The sequence below is a fragment of the Rousettus aegyptiacus genome, unplaced genomic scaffold (assembly GCF_014176215.1).
Source record: "Rousettus aegyptiacus isolate mRouAeg1 unplaced genomic scaffold, mRouAeg1.p scaffold_m13_p_16, whole genome shotgun sequence".
NCBI classification, from domain to species: Eukaryota; Metazoa; Chordata; class Mammalia; order Chiroptera; family Pteropodidae; genus Rousettus; species Rousettus aegyptiacus.
In genome coordinates, this window is record NW_023416291.1 from 37,496,260 (window position 1) to 37,513,027 (window position 16,768).

The following is a 16,768-nucleotide window of genomic DNA, read 5'->3' on the forward strand; positions in this document are numbered from 1 at the left end:
GTTTTACCAGTGCCAAGGCCTCCCTCAGATTCTGACTTGTCATAAGAGTGCCTCAGGTGATTTTAACTTGGAAAGTTCAAGAACTCAGTTCTAAACTTAAGCCATCCTGTTAACTCTTTAAATGCTTAATTCTCAGCTGCCCTGCTGGGAATTAAGAACAGGCTCTGGGTATTTCCATTTCCACCTTGGCAGAGCTGACTCCTGCCTTTCCAGACCATCCAGAGTCACAGTCAAGCATATGTTAGTATGCTGATGATGGGGTCAGAGCATAGGTCCTTGGGTTGGGCTGCTCTGGGGGTGCGATGCTGTGTGAGCATTCTTTCGTCCTTCATTAGCCATCTGTTGTCCCTGTGCAAGCCTGTTGCTAGATCCAGGGTGTAGAGTTGGACAAATCCAGGAGTTTAAAGAGTGATTTTAAAATGCTTCCTGGGTCTCAACCTTTTCTATTGCACCTCTAAGCTGGTACACTAAAACCACAGAATATAACTGCACAGATAGTTTTACAACTTGGAGTGTTCACAGAACCTCTTGAACCCCTTGCCTTGAAACAGAAGAAATTAAGGAGGGCTTGCCAGTTGACAGCCACAAGCCCTATTGCAAACAGGTGTTCCTTGTTACCTCCTGCTTCCTTCTCCAATTTTAAAAGTTTTCTAGTCACAAAGTTTAGTAGAATACTCTTTTAAAGGCTGGGTTTCCAGCTGCTTTTGGAAAGAGAAGCTCTAGCACCACATAACACTTAGTGGTAGTACTGCTGATACGGAGGAACACTTACCTGCCCGTTTAAATGAAGCATTTGTTTTTAAGCACACCCCATCTCTCTCCTGCGTGGAGCCGTAAGCATGCGAGGTTTGTAATCGCTGGGGCAGATTATAAATGGCCTTGTATGTCCTACTAAGGAGCTGTATCCTTTTTTGTTTGTTTGTTTTGGTAGCTATTGTTTACAACCCCAGGGCAGGAACGACCTCTTATCACCTCTGTCTAGCCGGGGCCCAGCACGGGGCACGCTGTTGGCACCAATAAATGTTGACTAAGTCTGGAAAGGGAGGCGTGAGCTCATTGGTCCGAACGGCGCAGTTAGCACCTGCGCCACCAGGGGGCATTAGGACCTGGGCTGGTCCTGAAGACTAGCAGCACCAGAACAGAGCGTTAGGGCACATTCCACATAACCGCCGGCGCCTCCTGCAGCTTTCTCTTCTGCTTACCGCGCTCGCGCCCCACCCCAGAACAAGAGAACCCAGAAGAAAACAGCCTGCACTGACCAGAAAGAAGGGACTTTATTAGGGAGTGGGGACAGCCGAGGCGGTGACCCTGATCCTCTAACAGTCAAGGCCAGAGGGAGGGGCTTGCCCGGTTTGCAGTTAGGTGGAGGACTGGTCAGTTTCACTGGCTGGGTAGTTGTGGTGGTGTTTCCTAATGGGGAATAAGTTTCATAGAAGAGACTGGTCAATTTTACAAAGTCAAGTTCAAGGATGGGCTGGTCCCGTATGCAGATGGCTAGTCCTTCTCCAGGCCTTCGGTTGATCCAATTGTCTTCGGTTGATTCCTGCCTGGGTCCCCTGACGCTCATGTTACTTCTGGTCGGGGGTCCCAGCCTGCTCCAACCTCAAGGCTTCCGCTCCTGGGAAGAGAGGGCCATTCGGGACAACCAGGAAAAGGGTGTGACAGTTTGGGCCCCAGGACACAGCCTCCTTGTCACCCCTGGACTGCGTCTGGGGCTTTGTGTACTAGCCCATAGTGACTTCCCAGGGAGCACAGGCATGCCATTTCCCCGACTGAGCTGTCTGGAGCCGCAAGGGTCGGGTGTGTGTGTATGTGTGTGTGTGTGGGGGGGGATAGTGACAAGCTCCTGAGGAACGAGGGGAAAGAGGTTCCCACCTGCTCCAGGCCGTTCTCCGAGGCCTTTCTGCGGGGAGGCCAGATCACCGCCAGCTTTCCGTCGCCCCTGATCGCTGTGGGTAAAGGGACACTCAGCCGGGGTAGCTCCTCGTCTCACCAGCTGGAGTCAGCCAGGATAAAGGAGGCTGGCCGCGCCCCTTAAATACATACAGGCGTTCACCTCCCTCCTCCCGCTGGAAGCCCTCCATTCTGAGGGAGGTGGGAAGCAAACAGAGTAGGGAGGTAGGAACCCTAAAATTCAGGACGATCCAGGAGTGGCGGAATCCCTGGGTTCCCTGGGACCCGACAAAGATAAAGACATCTGGAATCATCCTTCTGTCCCCCACCTCGAGCCTAGGTGGGATGGATCTAGGAATTGAACCTCCGAGTGGGGGTGGTGGAGCACGGACAGTGGGCAGCCCAGAAGGGAACGGAAAGTTGAGAGGGGTTCCCAGGTGTCTGGGAGCCAGGTGAAAATTCCCAGAGGGCCAGAAGAGGGACCACTGGAGTCGAGTAGTCGGTGAGGGCAGTTGGAATTCTGAGGGGCCCTGGCGTTCGGGTGCCCATGGCTTACCTGTGAGGCTCGGCGCGGGATCCTTGAACTCGGCGGTGCCATAGACGCTGAGCCTCTGGCGCTGCAGCTCCCGCTCGCGCTCCTGCGCCTCGCGCACCTCCTGCTCCAGCAGTGACGGCGCGATGGGCCGCGGAGCGCGGACGAGAACCGGGCACCGGCCCTTCATGGCAGAACGAGGCTGGCTTCCGGGTTCGAGCAGCCGCTGCGGCCCTCCGCCGCCCTCCGCCACCGGCGAGGAACCGCACCCGCCCGCAACCTCGAAGAAGCGCTTGAGCTCACCCAGTGGCTGCGGCGGCAGCCGGGCGAGCGGCTCCGGGGTTGCGGGGCGCGCCAGCGCCGCCTGCCGGTGGGCCTCCCGCTCGATGTCTCGCTGCATCTGCGCGCCTGCCCGCGCGCGCTCTAAGGCGCGCGGGAGCGCGGGGCCGGGGCTGGGCAGGCTGAGCACTGGCCGCACGCGCAGCTCAACAAGTTCGCTGCCCGCGCGGCCTGGGCTCAGGCCCCGGCTCCGGCGCAGGCTCTCCTCGCGTTCGCAGCTGCGGCGGATTTCGCGCTCGATGGGTGTCTCCATGAGCGGCTCCTCAGGGCGCTGTTGGGGAGTCTCAAGGCACAACGGAAAACGCTGCTGGGGGGCTTCCGAATCAGACCCAAAGGACGAAGTCTCGGGACCCTGAGGTAGACACTGCCTCGGGACCCCGGCGTTTCTCCCTTCGAATGGCTCGGAGTCGTCCTTGGCTGACCCAAGACTCTCAAAGCTCCCAGGTGTGCACGGCCCGGGTCGCTCTGAGTCCTGTCCCACTGATGGCCAGAGGATTTCGCTCTCTTGATCGAGGGTCTCTGCACCCTGCTCTGCGCCTGGCCTGGCGACCTCTGTGTCCTGTCCTGAGACAGACCCAGCGACTTCGCTGTCTGACCCCGGGGGCTCTGGGCCCCACTCTTCAGACGACCCCAGGGCTCCGCTCTCCGGCCCGGAGGCCTGGGCGGTGTCCAGAGATGGGAACAGCTCGGAAGTCTGAGTTCCCAGAGCCGGAGTTTTGATGCCCACAGCGAGGACACGATGCCCTGCGAGGCACCTGTGGCCGCAGTCGCTGCCCGCTGGTTCCAGGGCGTCGCCCGCGCTGGCCGCTTTTCTGACCCGCCCCTGGCCTTCAAGAACAGCCCCCGGGGGCAGGGCCGAGCACCGCCCCCTGCACCTGCCTGGAGGACCCGGGCTCCGCCCTGGCCCCGCCCCCAGGGACAGAGCGCTTGGGCCCCACACAGGATTTCGTCCACTGGCACGCCTCAGGTCAGCTCAGGGAGAGGACTTATCTAGAGTCGGCCCGCTATTTGGGGCGCCAGTCTGGATGCCATTGCACTCACTGGAAACCATCCCGGCACCTTTTTGGCCTCACGTCCCTGGTATTTCCAGGAAGCTGGCCCTAGCTATGCCCTGGGCTGGGCCTCTGAACCACTGGCCCTCTGGTAGGGGTGTCCCTCGAAGACATCATTCTGGGGTCTTGCCAGCCTCGCCCAGCCAATGCCGACGAGCAGCGACAATCCTGGTCTCGGCTGTGCGTTCACGTTCCACTCCTGCGGTGCACAGCTCGGGCTGGAGGGGGCGCCAGGAGCCCGGGCGCTAGGTACCTGGGCTCGCGCCACCCGGGAGGCCGCTTCCCCTCACCCCTCCCGGAAAAGTCCGCAAGGTGTCTGCGGCCTAATGAAGAGGCAGGGACCGACACCGCATGCCCATAGCTCAGCGGAGTGGCGGCGATTGAAAGGCGGTCACCTTGGGCCCAGGGACTGGGAAGGCCTGTAGAGGGATCCAAGCTTGCTGGAAAAAGCAAGCTCTCTGCAGCTGGGGCCAGATCCTGGCCCTTACACGGATAACACACTTCCAGAGACATTGTCTACTCTCTTCCCCCAGACTCTCTCCAAACCTGCCCTCCAGTCCCTTCTTCCCCACTATTCTGGGATGACTGGTTAGAAAGTAACAATTCCCTAGAGAAAGTAGAGGGCTACTTTCAGGAACCGCTAATCAACTGATCACTCCTTTCCTCAACTCTCTGCCTACCCTGGTGACTCCCTCCTTTTTCACCCTCTCTCCTGGGTCCCAATCTCAAACTGCTGCCCTCCTCCCTCAGACCATCTGACTTTCTTCTTCCCTCTGACCCCGTTCACCTAATTGGAATCAGGCCCACCTAGGTTCCAACCCACTTATAACCTGAGCAAGGTGCCAGCCTTCTTCAAGGCTGTTTTCTTGTCTGTAATTTGGGGATAGCAGCGCTTCCTTGCCTGGGATGTGACAAACATTAAGGCTATACTTCTGGAAAGAGTTGTCTTTATAGTGGCCTTTCCATTTTATCACCTCTGGCCCTCCTCGGGCCATGCTAACCCAGTTCTTGATCCCACCATCCCACTGAGCTTTCTTCATCCAAGGACATCTGCAGCCTCAAATTGTCAGACTCAGTCACTGGCTCCCTTCTGACTTCCTCTCCATTAGCTCCTTGGTATCCAGGGACACCACCCTTTCCTGGTTTTCCTCCTACCTTTCCAGAGCACTCCTTCTCAGACTTCTTACAGTTGCATCAACAGGCTTCCTTTCCCTCTGGCTTCCATTGGGGTTGGCTCATGGGAGAGAGGAGCATGAGGTCAGCATGTTCATCTCATGCCCCCTCCCTCAGCTGGATGCAGTTGGCTGTGTCCCTCCATTGCAGGTGGCAGCTTTGTACAGCTCTCTCTCTCAAGGCCAAGGAGTGGTTAACAGCTCCCGGCTGTTGCTAACTCAGTGTGTGCACAATGCTTTGATTGTTTCCCTACACCTTTGTAAACCAACTCTATTAAGTTCTCATCAATTACTCAGTCTGAGCACATGGTCTCTTTCCTGCCAGCACTGGGACCCTGACAAATTCTAATCTCATGCTTTAAACACCATCTACATGCTGATGTCTCCCAAATTTACATCCCTAGCTCTGACTTTTCATCTGGATTTTGGACTCACAGCCAACAACAGTCTACAGTCTCATAGATATGTCAAATTGTACACTTTTGAAACTGAACTCGATTTCCTCCAACCCTACTCCTCCTCGCTGTGTATGTCAACTCGCCCATTCTGATTTTCATGCCCAAAACCCAGGAGTCAGCCTCATTTTCTTTCTTTCCCTCAGCACCCCCTCCAATCCATTTGTATATTGAATTGCAATCGGATTTGTTGGCTGTGCCTCCAAAACATATTCTGAGTTTATCCACTTCTTTCCACCCTTGCCCCAGTCACTTCACCTTCCTCCAATGCCCCTCCTCTCCCAAACTTAGAAGAAAAACCCAAACTCCCTGCACGAGACCAAATGCCCACTTATCAGCTCTCATCTTCTGGCATTCTCCCCCTCAATCTCTCTTCTGTTTCAGTCTCCATGCTTCCCTCAAACCACCCAGTGTTCCATCTTCAAGACCTTTGCACTTGTCTTTCCTTCTGCTTGGAATAACTCATCACATGGCTGGCTTCTACTATTCAGGTCTGGGCTCCAATGTCACTTCTTTAGACAAGTGGTCCCTGATCATCCAGCCTACATTACAAACAGCCCTTCTCCATAACCCTACCCTGTTATTTTCTGTAACTCACCTTATATTGCAGTTATCACCAATCACCTTTCTTTCTTTGTTTCTCTGTAGATTATCTGTCTCCAGAAAGTGAGCTGCATTACAGCTTTTTTGGTTTGTCTTGCTCGCCTCTATACCCAAGTTCCCATGCCTGGAACAGTGCCTGGCACATAGCAGTTACTTAAGAATTATTGAATGATACTTACTAGGACTACACCAATGCTGAGAATAAAGAAACAAATCAGAGTTGGAAGTCGCAGTTGAGCTTAGGAGACAGACACAATTGTAAATAGAACAGTCTTGCCTTAAAGTAGAACCTAGGACAAGAGTACAAAGGGAAGCCTATATACTATACATCTAAATTGTTAACAGTTATAAAATTGTTAACCTAACAATAAAAGGCAAAGCGAGAGGCAACAAGCATTTATTTGAGATCCAAAAGAATAGTTATTTGGGAAGCACTGATTCAGGCAGAAATCCAACCAGTGTTCGGATTAGGAGACAGAGGCAGAGGGTATTTATGAGAAAGAGAAGGGAACATTTACATCAGTAGAAGGAAGGCGTTTCTGTTGGTGTAGAAGAGCTAACAGTGATGCTAATTCTAAACAATGTTTTAAATTTTGGTTAGCTTAAATTTGCGATAGTTATCAGTCCAGTAGTTATATATCTGCTTTTTTGTTATTCTTGCAAACAGTCCTTTGGGGCACAATGTTACTTTAGGCCCAGTCCAAAGGTTATTTTGCCAGTTTTAATGTTTCAAAGGTTTGAGGCATAAGACATGAGAAGCAGTTCCTCTGGGATGGGAGCTCTGACTCCATCTTAAAGTGACTCCATTTATATTAGTATTTATGAAATAAAACTACAAGCAATTAAATAAAATATGTTATCTCCTCCAAAAGGTGGAAACTCATATGTCCATTGACAGATGAATGGATAAACAAAATACGGTACAGCCACGCAGTGGAATATTATTCGGCCATAAAAAGGAATGAAGCACTTATTCATACTACAACACTGTGCTGACTGAAAGAAGCCAGACACAAAAGCCATGTGTTGTATGACTCCATTGATATGAAATGTACAGAACAGGCAACTTCACTGAGAAAGAAAACAGTTTGGTGGTTGCCAAGGGCTGAGGGAGAGAGAATGAGGAGTGACTACTGGTGGGGACAGGATTTCCTTTTTGGGTGATGAAAAAGTCCTGGAACTAGATCGTGTCCATAGCACAACATTGTGAATTTACTAAGTGCCACTAATGATAAATTTTATTTGTATTTTACCACAATTAAAAATGAATTAAAAAAATATGTTCTCTCATTCTTTCATGGCAAATATATTTTCATAATGGCCACTTCTGTGATGGGGGAGGGGCATACCCTGGCATGGTCTGCCTTCAAGAAACCTCAGGCTTTCTCAGTGAGCTCAGGACTCCTGAGGCAGGAAATTTTGGGGTTCCACGTACCCTAAGTAGAATCTAGAAGATGAGAGTCACCAACACTCTCAGAGAATGATGCCTCCACTTGGCACCCTAGACACCTCAAGTCCAGCTGCCCATCAAGGGTCCCCCACACACCACACATGCTGGCTACTCTTACACACTACTTACTGCTCTTCCTTCTCAGAGCCTGGCTCTGGGTGAAGAGGGAGGGACTGATTCAGCTAGAGGATTCTGAGCATCATGAGAATCAGAATTAGGTGGGCATGTTCCCTTTGCCCCATGGGGAGGATCTCAGTAGGGGGTGCAGGTCAAGGCCCTTTCTTCTTGGGATTCATGTCTTAAAATTGCACCGTGACCAAGGCTGTGATGGGGGAGGCTGTGGGAGATCAATCGGGAGAGTAGACTATTTCCACAAAGGGTGGTTAAATGAAACATGAAGTCAGCTGAGAAAGGGGCTGCTGCCACTTTCAGCATGGCATAGAAGGACAAAACAGCGATGCTCAAGATTTGGGTGGGAAGTTTCTGGACCTTCCTCATCACCACCCCATCCCTGTTATAGTATTTAAGAGTCCAGCGTCCTGGAGGCCACTTGATTTAATTTTCCCATTTCACAAAAGGGAAAACTGAGGCCTAGAAAGCTGGGGCGTTACCCACAGTTACCCAAAGCCTGGGTCTCCTGATTTCCATGGTGCTCAGAATCCTCTAGCTGGATCAGTCCCTCCCTCCCCACCCAGAGCCAGGCTCTGAGACAGAAGGGCAGTAAGTAGTGTGTAAGAGTAGCCAGCATGTGTGGTGTGCAACAATGCTTGCATGTGGGGGACCCTTGATGGGCAGCTGGACTTAAGGTGTCTGGGATGCCAAGTGGAGACATCATTCTCGGAGGGGGTTGGCGACTCCTCACTCTGGTCCATCCACATGCCTGACAAAGCATGTGAGACTGCATTTGCAAGGAGGCAGCCCAGTGCTGCAAGGAGGCCAGTGGCTGGTAAATAATTTATCAGAACAGCTGATAGTACCTCCCCAGGACTGCCTGCCAGCCCCCAGCCCCCTCCCCCAACGCGCCTCCCGCCTCCCAGCCCAAACCAGCTGGACCAGCTCTCCTGGTGCCTGACCACAGCCCCCCTCCCGCCAGCCAAGTCACAGCCTCCAGGGCACCTTCGGGCAAGCGGGTGGTGGGTCCTGATCTCGGAGACCAGAACGTGGGTTTCTGGGCAGAGATGGCCCTGAAGAGCCAGGTGTGGTCTCCGGCCACACCCATGTAAGTGTCCAGGGTCAGGGGGGCAGGTGAACAGTACCTGGGAGGGGCTCATGGGGCATGCTGACCTTTCCATAGGGGTGAGAGCCCCAGATGGCCTCTCCCAAAGGGAGCAGGGGGAATGGAGAGATACCGCAGCAGCCAAACCCGCAGGCTCCTCCATGGCCCCCTTCCCAGAGTCAGGTGAAAGAAGCAGACCCCCACGCTTTCTTTTTTGGGGATTTTCCGCTTGCAGGCTTCAAATCCAAAGTCCAGCCTGTGGGTGGGGCTATGACTGGGCCGGGGGGTGGGGGTGGGGGTGGTGGAGGATGCCAGGGCTCCTCATTCCCACACTTTGCCTCTAGGGACACCCCTCAGTGTCCAGGGTGGGAGGAAATGCTTGAGATCCAATAGAAAAAGCTAACAGCTCCCAAATTTGGAAGGAAGATGGCAAAATTGAAATGATCACCTGCTTAATAAAATGGCCACCAACTGTTCCAGCTATTCTCATAGAGTTATACAATATCGAATGCATGTAGAGAGTATTTTAATATTCAAGGTGTGAGGGCCTTTTAAAGTAGGAGAGTGGAGGGACTCCAGAGGTTTGTAAAAAATTCTGGAAAAGGGGCTCCCCCAGGGTCCCCAATTTTGTTCCTAACTCTTTTGGGTCCTTGTTGCATTATTCACCAACTACAAACCTGGTTGCTTAGCAACGGGAATCTGATCCCCTTCCCCAGTAAGAAAGAGGCCTGGAGATTACATCTTGGGGATGGGGACAGCAGAGGGGGGACTTCAGTGCTCTCCCGAGGGGCAAACCTATTTAGCAGGGGGTCTGGTCTTCCTGCAAAGTATGACTTCAGCCCCCTGCCCCAAATAAAATCACAGAGCCCCAGGCCTCCTGGCTACCAAAACAGGGTGCCTGGACCCACCTCTCCCCCCCCAGAGTTTGGGGCCTGAAAGCTTCAAATTCCAGTTCTGACTCAATGACCATGGACAAATCTTTTTGCCACTTCTCAGAGCCTCAGTTTCCCAATCAGTAAAATGCAGACAAGAATACTACTTAACCTCCTACAACGGGAGGATTCAATGAGTTTCACAGTGCCTGGCACGTGGTATGCACTGGCTAATGGTTGGCCGATTTTATTCTCATTTGGAATGTCAACTTAGCAATGAGTTGACTACAGTGTCTCAAGATCAGGGCAGGGAGGGGTAGGCGGGGGTGGCTGTGGCAGCCTAAAGGAAGCCCCACAGAGCACTTAGAGCACTATATATAGTAAGTGCTAAATGGTGGTGATATTATGCCTTCATGGTGTGGCCAGAGAAAATCTGGAAGGCCCCGCTGGAGATTGGGCAACGAGGCTAATACCCAACTTAATAAGTGTTTGAGGGCTTGTTTTGGGCTAGGTGTCAGGGACAATAGTCAGATAGATATATTCTTCTAAATATTAGCCTGTGAAGCACCTGCACATAGTCAGTGCTCAATGTATGTCTGTGATTATAGGATGATGTAGCAATTACTGTCCCCTAAGTTCCCTGCAGTACCACCGTCAGCCTCCATCTTCCAGAAGGAGCCCAGATGGGGCTGAGGGAAGCCCTGGAGGCTGGGAAGTGTGATCCTGAGGTGCCGCAGGGAGGACAATGATGGAGATATCTCAGGTTAAATCTTAAACAGCAAATCCCCTTCCCCTCCTCCCAGCTCAGAGTCCAGGGCTAGGCAGCTGACTTGGTGACCCTTGCCCCCTGGAGGGGGGTTGGCAGGTGGAGAAGGCAGCTTCAGAGTTACCATGGTGATGGTGTATGTCCATGGTGGGATGGAAAATTCTCTTTCCAGACTCCCTCATCCGCCAGAACTTAAGGGATCCTGGGTAGGAGCCAAGGTCCAGAGAGGATGTGGAATTGGAAAGAGGGGCCTGGTGGGGTTCTGTAGAATGGACTGGGAATCGTTATTATAATAAATCATCAGTATTATTAACCATGGAAATTATTAAAGGTATTATGAATAATGAACTATGCTACTGTTTTTTGAGTACCATGTCCCAAGTTTTTTCCTTGTTGGGGCGTCTCTCTGCAAGGTCAGGGTAAAACTATCCAGGCTCATTTTACAGATGAGGAAACTGAGGCTCAGAGAGGTAATGTCAGGCCTAGGAAGGGCTTTAGCTCAACCTGTCATGATCTCCACTCACACCTCTTCACAAGACCCCCATCCTCTGCCCCGACTCTTCCCAGATTCAAAGGCGAAAGAGAGGAAATGCTGGGCTGTTTGATTTCCAAGTAGCTCAGGGATCTCAGAGAGGGGCATTCAAGAGGTCAGTCTGCAGAGGGTGGGGCCCTGGGAGACCCCCTCCGCGTCATCTGCGCTCTCCCCACAGGCCGATGGCTGAGAGCTCCCTCTACCGGCAGAGACTAGAGGTCATAGCCGTAAGTAACGCCCTCCGGGTGCACCACGCCCAGTGTCTTGGGCACCCCTAGCCTTGCCCCAGTCCTCTTCCTTGCCTTCCTCCCATTCCGGGGAGCTGGCCTAGCGCTGTGTGTGTGTGTGGTGGGGGGAGCAGCATCCTCAGCTCCAGTCCTGCCTGGAGTGCCCCACCTAAATCCTCAGGCCCCTCCGTTCCCCAATTCAGAGGACTGGTCACCGTCACCCCCAAAATGGTGATGCTGCGGACACTGCCCTCCCAGAATGTGCATAAACGGATGCTCCATTTTTGCACCCAAATCTCCCAAATACACCATGTCTGAACCCCATCTCTCAGACCCCCATCTCCCTAACCCTCATCTCTTGATTCTCATCTCTCTGAACTCCCATATCTAAATCTTCAACTCTCTGGACCCCATCCTTCAACTATCTGTACCCCATCTATTTGAACTCCCGGCTCTCTGGACCCCACCTCCACAGCTCAGTCTCGCTGCACCCCCATGACTGCACCTCCATTCCAGACCTCCTATCTCACTAGCCTACTTTCTTTGATCCCCATTTCTGGACTCCTTTCTTTGAACCCCATCTCTCTCGACCTCATCTCTCGGAACCCCACAGCTCTGTCTCCCCTCCAGATCCCGATTCCAAGGTTCCCCCCATCCACAGACCCCCCCCCCCATTCAGCGCGGGCCAGGCCTTCGCAGCATCCTGGAAGCGACCGGCCCCGCCCCCACCCGCCCCGCCCGGGCCGCTGCTGAGTCAGCGCCTCCACAGCCCCCACTCCTCGCCTTGGCCCCGATGAGCGCTCCGCCGCCACGCAGCCCCGGGAATACCGGGAGCCGGGGTGAGCAGGGTGGAGAAGGGAGTGCGGAAGGGGAGGCGGCGGCCCCGCCCGGCCCTCGGGCAGCTCAGTCCTCTGTGCGCAGGAGAAGCGGCGGCTACAGGAGGAGATCTGCGCGGCGCGCAGGGAGCTGGAGGAGGAAAAACTCCGCCTGGAGAGGCTCAAGGTTGGGAGTCAGCTGGGGCGCCTGCCTAGCTTGGGCCAGGCAGTGGGGGGTACCTGTGAGAGTCGGCTCACGGGACCATACCAGCCTCTAATTCCGGGAAGGAGGTAGAGGCACTGGTTCCAGCTTTGGGGGCGGTGTCTTTCCCCCTTGGGAGAGTGGCGGTGGTGGTGATGTGGACGTCCGTTCCACCTTCGAGAAGAGTATGGGGACAGTGAAGGTGTTTGTCGTGTTTGTCCAGCTGTGGGGTAAGGAGAGGCCAAGAGAGACACTGATTTCACCTTAGTGAAAATTCTATTCTAGAAGCTTTGGGAGGTTGATGGGTGTTTTTTTCTCAGCCTGGGGAAGCTATGGGCTGGTAATGGGGTGTCTGTCCCACCCAGCAGTGATGGGAGAAAGGTCTGTCCCATCTGGGTGATTGTGGTACTATAGGAAACCTGCCCCGCCTGGGGTTGGGGTGGGAACTCTACCTGGGGCATGGGAGTCTGTATGCCCAGCTGGAGCCCCCTCCCCATGATCAGAGGAAGTCTCTCCGGGAGCGGTGGCTAATGGACGGGGCCGCTGAGGGGCCGGAGGGACCCGAGGATCCCACCTCTCAAGATCCCCAGTCGCCTGAGGGCCAGGCGCAAGCCCGCATCCGGAACCTGGAAGACAGCTTGTTCACGTGAGTGGGGCCCCAGCTTGCCTCCTTGACCCCAGACTGGCTAGGCCAGGATCCTTGGGCCCCCTCCTGGGAGGTGGCAAATTGAGACTATGGGGATCCACTGAGCCTGGGGGCTTGGCTTCCAGAAGCCCTCTCTCTTCCCTAGACTCCAATCCCAGCTGCAGCTGTTGCAAAGTGCATCCACAGGTGCCCAGCACAAGCCCTCCGGCAGGCCCACCTGGCGCAGACAGGTGAGGAGCCAAGGAGCAAATGGTTGGGGAGGGGCTGTGGCCACAGGGCCCCAAGCAGGACCTCTTGCAAGTACAGTTTAGATGCTTAGTCCTCTGCTACTTCTTTGCTTTGTGGTCTTGGGCAAATCACTTTCCTAACCCAAGCCTCAGTTTCCCCATCTCTGAAAAGAATATGAGCACACACCTGGAAGAGGTGTGTGAGAGAGGGTGGGGGGAGATCACAAGTTAGCACCAGGGACAGGCACCACAGAACATTTTGATACGTGGTTGCTAGTGTGGCCCAACTGAGGAAGGCAGGAAGAAACTGTGAGATGCTCCACACAGGTGTTGGCATTTTTTGGTTTTCATTTTGATAACACCTTTATTAAGATAGAATCCACATGCCATACACAGGGTTTTGAAAACCAAGACACTTTACAATAAAATCTAGAGGTCCGAATTGTCTCTGAAGTCCAAAGATCCGGCCACGTTTGCACCTGGCCACAGTGAGTGTGGGTTTTCTACAGTCCTCACCTCTCCCTGATGTCTTGCTTTAGCTTCCAGGTGCCTGTCACAGGACAGAGAGGGAGAGGAGACCTGTTAATCAGCATGGGAAGCACTTGCTAGGTTTTCGATATAAGTGGGAAGTTCCTTGCCAGAGACACACAAAGCATGCATCCTGGTCCATGGGAGTTCACAGTCCAGATGAAGAGATTGGGTGCACAAAGTCTGAGGGCGAGCCCTGGGAATGGGATACATTGGAGGAAGCACCTGAGGTTGAGGATTCAGGGAAGACTTCCTGGAGGCAATGACATCTATGCTGTGTTTGAGTGAGGGGCAGGCAATTCAAGGCAAAGAATAACTTATGCAAAGTCATGGAGGATAGGATCAAAGAACTGAGGCCTAGGTGGCCTGCATGGTTGTCCCCAGAACCTCTCCCAAGTTCATCTTCCTCTCTCTTCCTTCCTCACTCCATTCCAGCCATACTGACCCTCTTTTCTGTTCCTTGAACTTGCCTAGCTCCTTGTAACCCCAGGACCTTTGCACTTGCTGTCCCCTCTGCTTGGAATGCCCTTCCCCACCTCTTGACTGAAGGCTGACTCTTCCCATCTTCAGGTCTCTTTTTAATGTCACCTCCTCTAAGAGGCCCTCCTGCATCTTATACATAAAGGAGGCATCCATCATCTCCCAAACATTCCTTAATGCCTCATCCTATTTTTTTTTTCCTGCCATTGCCCTTCTCACTCCCTGACATTATATATTTATTTGTTTGTATTTATGACCTGCCTCGTCCCATTGGAATGTATGTTCCAGTAGCAAAAGCCTTAAGAATAGGTTCCCAATACTAGAGATGTTGGCCGCATGACATAATATTGATTAAGTATCTACTGTGTGTGAAGCACTGGAGCAGAGGGTGATAAATGGGTGAGGAAGGCTGAGGTGCAGTAGAGGGTTTGGTCCTGAAGGTAATGGGGAGCTATTGAAGGTGTTTGAGCAGGGAAGAGGTACTGGCATGCAGGAGGCTGGAGGCAGAGACATGGGCTGGCGTGACCTTGTCTGCCATCCCCACAGGGTCACCGTCCTCTCTCCCAGCCCACCGTGGAGGCAGATACTGCAGGTGGGTATTTGTGCCCATGGGTTTGGGGTATCAAGAGGAGGGACCTGAATCTGGGTGGCCTGAATCTTACCTTGTCATCTCCTTTCTCCCCTGCTCCCCTAACTCCCTCAGGCCAGACTGATCTGAACAAGAGAGCCTCCTTGCCAGCTGAACCAGTGGTCACATTCCCAGAATCCCCCTCTGAGCCCAGAGATGAGGCTATTGGTGTTCCACGAACCCTGAGGCAGGACCCCAGGGCAGCAGGGACCTCCTCAGAAGCCAATGGCCCCTGGCCTAGATCCAGCCTCCCTGTGGAGCAGGAGCAGAGTCAGGAGATGGCAGCATCTGAGGCAGGGGTGGGTGAGGTCAAAGGAGGGTGTGTGGTGACGGTGGTGTGGGAGGGGCTGAGGGCCACAGAAGACTGTGCCATAGGGGCCACGGGCCCGGAGCTGGAAGCTAAGGTGGAGGAGATGGTGTTGGAGGCCATTGGGGACAGGCCAGAAGCTGACCGCCCGGAGCTCCCATCCTGGGTGAAGGAAGACAGAGGTGTCATGGAGGTGGTCTGGGAAGGGGTGGGAGGGATGGAGGGCAGTGACTCAGGGGCCACCCAGGAGGCGGGTGGGGGCCTGGAGGCTGTGAAGACCAGCTCACCCAGGCTCCAGGAAGGACTAGTGGAAGAAGCTTCTGGAGAAGGTGAAGAGGCCCCCAGGGGCAGCCCTGATGGCTACAGGCAGAGGGGCTCTGGAGGAGAGGAGGGGTCTTTCATTTGGGTGGAGAGAGTAACCCTTAGTGAGGAATGGGAGGAGCTGCTGGTGGAGGGGTTGGAAGGGTCAAGAGCACCAGGGAGGGAGGGAGGAGGTGAGAGTCCTGTGGGGTCAGAGAAGGTGGGAGGGGAGAAAACCTGGGAGGTAGAGAGGAGACAGGCAGAGGAATCGGCCGGCACAGGGAAGAAAGGAAGTGAGGAAAAGGCAGGGGCAGAGTGGGAAGGAGTGGCTATGTCACTGGTGATGGAGAGGAAAGAAAGTGAAGAACCCTTGAAGCCAGAGAGGAGAGATGAGGAAAAGGTGGAGACAGAGGGGGAAGGAGGTGAGGAATCATTGTCAGCAGAAAGCAAGGAAGCTGAGGGACCTTTGAGGACAGAGAGGGAAAGAGGTGAGGAGCCATTGGGAGTAGAGCAAAGTGGAGGTGAGGAAAAGCTGGAGGCAGATAAAGAAGTTGAGAAATCATTGGGAGTTGAAAGCAAGGGAGTTGAGGGATCATTGAGGGCAAAGAAAGAAAAAGGTGAGGAAAAATTTGAGGCAGAAGAGAAAGGAGATGAGCAATCATTGGGAGTAGAGAAGAAAGACGACCAAAAGCTAGAAGTGATTGAACTATTGGTGACCAAAAGAAAGGAATGTGGTGTATCACTAACAGAGAGAACAGGAGGCAAAGAGCCATTGGAAGCAGAGAAAAAAGATGAGGAGTCACTGAAGGCAGAGAGAACAGGAGATGAGCCACTGGGGACAGAGAAGACCCAAGGGGTCAAGGAAGATGTGAGTCCAGAAGAGCTGAGAGAGTCAGGAGGGAAGGAATGCCAGGCAGAGGAGCTAAGTGAGGCAGTGGCTCCCCTGGGGGCCAAGGAAGAGCCAAGGCCAGAGGAGGAAGGACCACAGCCCCAGGAGAAGCAGGAAGGCTCCATGGAGGAGGAAACAGTGGAGCCCCAACCCCCTGTTGAGGGCCAGGACCCCTCAAGGGATGCCACCCTGCTCCTGGCAGAGGTCCCAGCTCCTGAGCAGCCTGCCGAGTGCCAGCCACTGCTTCCAGTGGAGGGGCCCAGGGCCAACCCCAGTGCACACCTCGTTCCTACCTATGCACCTGCCCAGAAGCCCGAGCCATCTGCTCTTCCTGAGGGTGAAGAGGCGAGTGGCCCTAAGCAAAAGACGTGCCAGTGTTGTGCGGTGATGTGAGCTCGCACCCTCCACCCCACACCCCACTCCTCTCACAGCTACCTCGGCCTCTTGGCATCCAGCAGAGGGTCCCAGGCATGGACAGGGCACATGAGACTGGCCGTGGCAACTGGGAGCCAGCTGGCTTACACATCCACCTCCACCTGGGCTTCCAGACCCCTTGCCCACTGCCTGTGACCTTGGCCTCCTCCTCCGACTAAGCCTTTATACTTGAAAATAGAACATTAAAGCATTCGGACTGCTT

General features: G+C 53.8%; 2 protein-coding genes across 3 annotated transcripts; one reads left to right on the forward strand and one right to left on the reverse strand.

The window, feature by feature from the left end:
* Positions 1-1,255: 1,255 nt before the first annotated feature.
* Positions 1,256-3,547, reverse strand: MISP3 (MISP family member 3). Its single transcript, XM_016162178.2, has 3 exons — positions 2,450-3,547; positions 1,876-1,949; positions 1,256-1,618 (listed from the first exon to the last, which is right to left on the reverse strand). Exons 1-3 carry the CDS (start codon positions 3,015-3,017, stop codon positions 1,604-1,606), a joined length of 657 nt encoding a protein of 218 aa, XP_016017664.2. The 5' UTR covers positions 3,018-3,547; the 3' UTR covers positions 1,256-1,603.
* A 5,009-nt stretch (positions 3,548-8,556) lies between these two features.
* Positions 8,557-16,767, forward strand: PALM3 (paralemmin 3). 2 transcript variants are annotated; one of them, XM_036233809.1, is made up of 8 exons: positions 8,557-8,715; positions 11,061-11,109; positions 12,031-12,111; positions 12,630-12,772; positions 12,918-13,002; positions 14,554-14,599; positions 14,711-16,042; positions 16,073-16,767. In XM_036233809.1, exons 1-8 carry the CDS (start codon positions 8,675-8,677, stop codon positions 16,522-16,524), a joined length of 2,229 nt encoding a protein of 742 aa, XP_036089702.1. In that variant the 5' UTR covers positions 8,557-8,674; the 3' UTR covers positions 16,525-16,767. The 2 variants fall into 2 exon arrangements, with proteins under 2 accessions (XP_036089702.1, XP_016017642.2); XM_016162156.2 differs by having other exon boundaries at positions 14,711-16,767.
* Position 16,768: the final 1 nt, after the last annotated feature.